This window comes from Physella acuta, unplaced genomic scaffold (genome assembly GCF_028476545.2).
Source record: "Physella acuta isolate Inbredline_101_S28 unplaced genomic scaffold, ASM2847654v3 ptg000120l, whole genome shotgun sequence".
In the NCBI taxonomy this organism is placed as follows: Eukaryota; Metazoa; Mollusca; class Gastropoda; family Physidae; genus Physella; species Physella acuta.
In genome coordinates, this window is record NW_026731640.1 from 242,501 (window position 1) to 248,427 (window position 5,927).

At 43.2% G+C, this 5,927-nt stretch overlaps 1 protein-coding gene across 1 annotated transcript in view; it reads left to right on the top strand.

Annotated features, from left to right (window-relative positions):
• Positions 1 to 5,683, top strand: part of LOC131934901 (uncharacterized) — a gene marked incomplete at its 3' end in the record, with an annotated part of 72,881 nt that extends 67,198 nt beyond the window's left edge. The window contains exons 10-13 of the mRNA XM_059291159.1: positions 1,293 to 1,388; positions 1,892 to 1,986; positions 2,350 to 2,455; positions 5,619 to 5,683. Of these exons, the coding sequence (XP_059147142.1) occupies positions 1,293 to 1,388; positions 1,892 to 1,986; positions 2,350 to 2,455; positions 5,619 to 5,683 (362 nt within the window). The remainder of the gene's footprint in view (positions 1 to 1,292; positions 1,389 to 1,891; positions 1,987 to 2,349; positions 2,456 to 5,618) is intronic.
• Positions 5,684 to 5,927: the final 244 nt, after the last annotated feature.

Sequence of the window (5,927 nt, forward strand, 5' to 3'; positions counted from 1 at the left end):
ACACAAGTAGAACAAACATCCCAGTCAATGGTCGTTACACAAGTAGAACAAACATCCCAGTCAATGGTCGTTACACAAGTAGAACAAACATCCCAGTCAATGGTCGTTACATCGTTACACAAGTAGAACAAACATCCCAGTCAATGGTCGTTACATCGTTACACAAGTAGAACAAACATCCCAGTCAATGGTCGTTACATCGTTACACAAGTAGAACAAACATCCCAGTCAATGGTCGTTACACAAGTAGAACAAACATCCCAGTCAATGGTCGTTACACAAGTAGAACAAACATCCCAGTCAATGGTCGTTACATCGTTACACAAGTAGAACAAACATCCCAGTCAATGGTCTGGGTCAAATGGTTTGGTTCCCTCTCCCTGCCACAACCAACCTATCTGGTACAGCTCAAATATCCAACCAGCACACGGTATATTGTACCCGGCACACGGTATATTGTACCCGGCACACGGTATATTGTACCCGGCACACGGTATATTGTACCCGGCACACGGTATATTGTACCCGGCACACGGTATATTGTACCCGGCACACGGTATATTGTACCCGGCACACGGTATATTGTACCCGGCACACGGTATATTGTACCCGGCACACGGTATATTGTACCCGGCACACGGTATATTGTACCCGGCACACGGTATATTGTACCCGGCACACGGTATATTGTACCCGGCACACGGTATATTGTACCCGGCACACGGTATATTGTACCCGGCACACGGTATATTGTACCCGGCACACGGTATATTGTACCCGGCACACGGTATATTGTACCCGGCACACGGTATATTGTACCCGGCACACGGTATATTGTACCCGGCACACGGTATATTGTACCCGGCACACGGTATATTGTACCCGGCACACGGTATATTGTACCCGGCACACGGTATATTGTACCCGGCACACGGTATATTGTACCCGGCACACGGTATATTGTACCCGGCACACGGTATATTGTACCCGGCACACGGTATATTGTACCCGGCACACGGTATATTGTACCCGGCACACGGTATATTGTACCCGGCACACGGTATATTGTACCCGGCACACGGTATATTGTACCCGGCACACGGTATATTGTACCCGGCACACGGTATATTGTACCCGGCACACGGTATATTGTACCCGGCACACGGTATATTGTACCCGGCACACGGTATATTGTACCCGGCACACGGTATATTGTACCCGGCACACGGTATATTGTACCCGTCGCACGGTACATTCTGGCATAATTCTAATAAAATTTTGTTGTTTATCAGATGGTGAATGACAGAAAGGATGCCACAGGACGTGTGTCAGATGCCAGACCAGGCAGTATTGAGCAGAACGGATCCCATAGTGCCGACAGGTCCCCTGTAAGTTTTGTTTCTAGCCTGCTTTAGTTGAACCAGCCAGTTTTATTGAACCATTTATGTGGTGTGTGTGTGTGTGGGGGGGGGGGGGGGGTTATTGTGGGTGTACAAAAAAAAAGACGTTATCATTACAATTTGTTCAGTTTGTCAAAATGGCGTCATATCTACAATTTGTTCAGTTTGTCAAAATGGCGTCATCACTACAATTTGTTCAGTTTGTCAAAATGGCGTCATCACTACAATTTTTTCAGTTTGTCAAAATGGCTTCATCACTACAATTTGTTCAGTTTGTCAAAATGGCGTCATCACTACAATTTGTTCAGTTTGTCAAAATGGCGTCATCACTACAATTTGTTCAGTTTGTCAAAATGGCGTCATCACTACAATTTGTTCAGTTTGTCAAAATGGCGTCATCACTAAAATGTGTTCAGTTTGTAAAAATGGCGTCATATCTACAATTTGTTCAGTTTGTCAAAATGGCGTCATCACTACAATTTGTTTACCAGGGAAGCAGCAGAGAACACAGGACAAGGCGGAAGTCGGTACCAAGCGCCATCTTGTTTAAAACACTGACGAACACCAGGCCAGGAGGATCTCCAGGGTACACAGGCAACTTTCAGTACACACAGGCAACTTTCAGTACACACAGGCAACTTTCAGTACACACAGGCAACTTTCAGTACACACAGGCAACTTTCAGTACACACAGGCAACTTTCAGTACACACAGGCATCTTTCAGTACACACAGGCAACTTTCACAGGCAAGTTTCATTACACACAGGCAACTTTCAGTACACACAGGCAACTTTCACAGGCAACTTTCAGTACACACAGGCAACTTTCAGTACACACAGGCAACTTTCAGTACACACAGGCAACATTTAGTTGAACATGAGTTCAATTCATTAGCTGTTTAAATTGTGTGGCTAACTTTCGAACATGAGTTCAATTAATGTTTCACAGGGGCAACTTGATGTTGGACAAGAAAGCGATCCTGGATTTAATTAAAGTTGCTGATGCACAGCCTCATCGGATGTTTGTGTTAGAAGGACAAGTCCAACTGGCAGCAGTGAGTAGCTACACAGCCCAAGTTTTCAACTGCTAGAACTCTTTGACTGGCCCAAGTTTTCAACTGCTAGAACACTTTGACTGGCCCAAGTTTTCAACTGTTAGAACTCTTTGACTGGCCCAAGTTTTCAACTGCTAGAACTCTTTGACTGGCCCAAGTTTTCAACTGCTAGAACACTTTGACTGGCCCAAGTTTTCAACTGCTAGAACACTTTGACTGGCCCAAGTTTTCAACAGTTAGAACACTTTGACTGGCCCAAGTTTTCAACAGTTAGAACTCTTTGACTGGCCCAAGTTTTCAACTGCTAGAACACTTTGACTGGCCCAAGTTTTCAACTGCTAGAACACTTTGACTGGCCCAAGTTTTCAACTGTTAGAACTCTTTGACTGGCCCAAGTTTTCAACTGCTAGAACACTTTGACTGGCCCAAGTTTTCAACAGTTAGAACACTTTGACTGGCCCAAGTTTTCAACAGTTAGAACACTTTGACTGGCCCAAGTTTTCAACTGTTAGAACACTTTGACTGGCCCAAGTTTTCAACTGCTAGAACTCTTTGACTGGCACAAGTTTTCAACTGTTAGAACTCTTTGACTGGCCCAAGTTTTCAACAGTTAGAACTCTTTGACTGGCCCAAGTTTTCAACAGTTAGAACTCTTTGACTGGCCCAAGTTTTCAACAGTTAGAACTCTTTGACTGGCCCAAGTTTTCAACAGTTAGAACTCTTTGACTGGCCCAAGTTTTCAACAGTTAGAACTCTTTGACTGGCCCAAGTTTTCAACTGCTAGAACACTTTGACTGGCCCAAGTTTTCAACAGTTAGAACACTTTGACTGGCCCAAGTTTTCAACAGTTAGAACACTTTGACTGGCCCAAGTTTTCAACTGTTAGAACACTTTGACTGGCCCAAGTTTTCAACTGCTAGAACTCTTTGACTGGCCCAAGTTTTCAACTGTTAGAACTCTTTGACTGGCCCAAGTTTTCAACAGTTAGAACTCTTTGACTGGCCCAAGTTTTCAACAGTTAGAACTCTTTGACTGGCCCAAGTTTTCAACAGTTAGAACTCTTTGACTGGCCCAAGTTTTCAACAGTTAGAACTCTTTGACTGGCCCAAGTTTTCAACAGTTAGAACACTTTGACTGGCCCAAGTTTTCAACTGTTAGAACTCTTTGACTGGCCCAAGTTTTCAACAGTTAAAACTCTTTGACTGGACCAAGTTTTCAACAGTTAGAACTCTTTGACTGGCCCAAGTTTTCAACAGTTAGAACACTTTGACTGGCCCAAGGTTTTCAACAGTTAGAACACTTTGACTGGCCCAAGTTTTCAACAGTTAGAACACTTTGACTGGCCCAAGTTTTCAACAGTTAGAACACTTTGACTGGCCCAAGTTTTCAACAGTTAGAACTCTTTGACTGGCCCAAGTTTTCAACAGTTAGAACTCTTTGACTGGCCCAAGTTTTCAACAGTTAGAACACTTTGACTGGCCCAAGTTTTCAACAGTTAGAACACTTTGACTGGCTCAAGTTTTCAACAGTTAGAACTCTTTGACTGGCCCAAGTTTTCAACAGTTAGAACTCTTTGACTGGCCCAAGTTTTCAACAGTTAGAACTCTTTGACTGGCCCAAGTTTTCAACAGTTAGAACTCTTTGACTGGCCCAAGTTTTCAACAGTTAGAACTCTTTGACTGGCCCAAGTTTTCAACAGTTAGAACTCTTTGACTGGCCCAAGTTTTCAACAGTTAGAACACTTTGACTGGCCCAAGTTTTCAACAGTTAGAACACTTTGACTGGCCCAAGTTTTCAACTGTTAGAACTCTTTGACTGGCCCAAGTTTTCAACAGTTAGAACTCTTTGACTGGCCCAAGTTTTCAACAGTTAGAACTCTTTGACTGGCCCAAGTTTTCAACAGTTAGAACTCTTTGACTGGCCCAAGTTTTCAACTGTTAGAACACTTTGACTGGCCCAAGTTTTCAACAGTTAGAACACTTTGACTGGCCCAAGTTTTCAACAGTTAGAACTCTTTGACTGGCCCAAGTTTTCAACAGTTAGAACTCTTTGACTGGCCCAAGTTTTCAACAGTTAGAACTCTTTGACTGGCCCAAGTTTTCAACAGTTAGAACTCTTTGACTGGCCCAAGTTTTCAACAGTTAGAACTCTTTGACTGGCCCAAGTTTTCAACAGTTAGAACTCTTTGACTGGCCCAAGTTTTCAACAGTTAGAACACTTTGACTGGCCCAAGTTTTCAACAGTTAGAACACTTTGACTGGCCCAAGTTTTCAACAGTTAGAACTCTTTGACTGGCCCAAGTTTTCAACAGTTAGAACTCTTTGACTGGCCCAAGTTTTCAACAGTTAGAACTCTTTGACTGGCCCAAGTTTTCAACAGTTAGAACTCTTTGACTGGCCCAAGTTTTCAACAGTTAGAACTCTTTGACTGGCCCAAGTTTTCAACAGTTAGAACTCTTTGACTGGCCCAAGTTTTCAACAGTTAGAACACTTTGACTGGCCCAAGTTTTCAACAGTTAGAACTCTTTGACTGGCCCAAGTTTTCAACAGTTAGAACTCTTTGACTGGCCCAAGTTTTCAACAGTTAGAACACTTTGACTGGCCCAAGTTTTCAACTGTTAGAACTCTTTGACTGGCCCAAGTTTTCAACAGTTAGAACTCTTTGACTGGCCCAAGTTTGAGACAGTTAGAACTCTTTGACTGGCCCAGGTTTGAGACAGGATTGTTTGACTGGCCCAAGTTTTCAACTGTTAGAACTCTTTGACTGGCCCAAGTTTTCAACAGTTAGAACACTTTGACTGGCCCAAGTTTTCAACAGTTAGAACACTTTGACTGGCCCAAGTTTTCAACAGTTAGAACACTTTGACTGGTCCAAGTTTTCAACAGTTAGAACTCTTTGACTGGCCCAAGTTTTCAACAGTTAGAACACTTTGACAGGCCCAAGTTTGAGACAGGATTGTTTGACTTCTCAAGTGCTAAAACCAAACAAAATAGAATTTATACAGAAAATGTATGCTTATTTTTTAGCAGTATCTGCTTTTCAGAATATTTTGCCCCCCCCCCCCCCCCAGATTTGAAGTGCTTCTCCCCCCCCCCCCCTCCATCGGAGAAAAAGCCTGAAAGAAACACTGGCTAGAACTAAAAGGTTTTCGATTCTTCTACAGGGCATGCAGATACAAGATCGCTATATGTTCCTCTTTACAGATTTGTTGCTAGTGGCCAAGCAAAAGTAGGTATTCATGTGGTTTGACGTTATGTGGTTTGACGTCATGTGGTTTGACGTCATGTGGTTTGACGTCATGTGGTTTGACGTCATGTGGTTTGACGTCATGTGGTTTGTATCTCATGTGGTTTGACGTCATGTGGTTTGTATGTCATGTGGTTATGACGTTATCTTAGCTTCTCACAAAAATATAACCCCTTGTCACACACCACTGGTTAGAGACACCCCTCTGGTATAGAATATAGAGGAA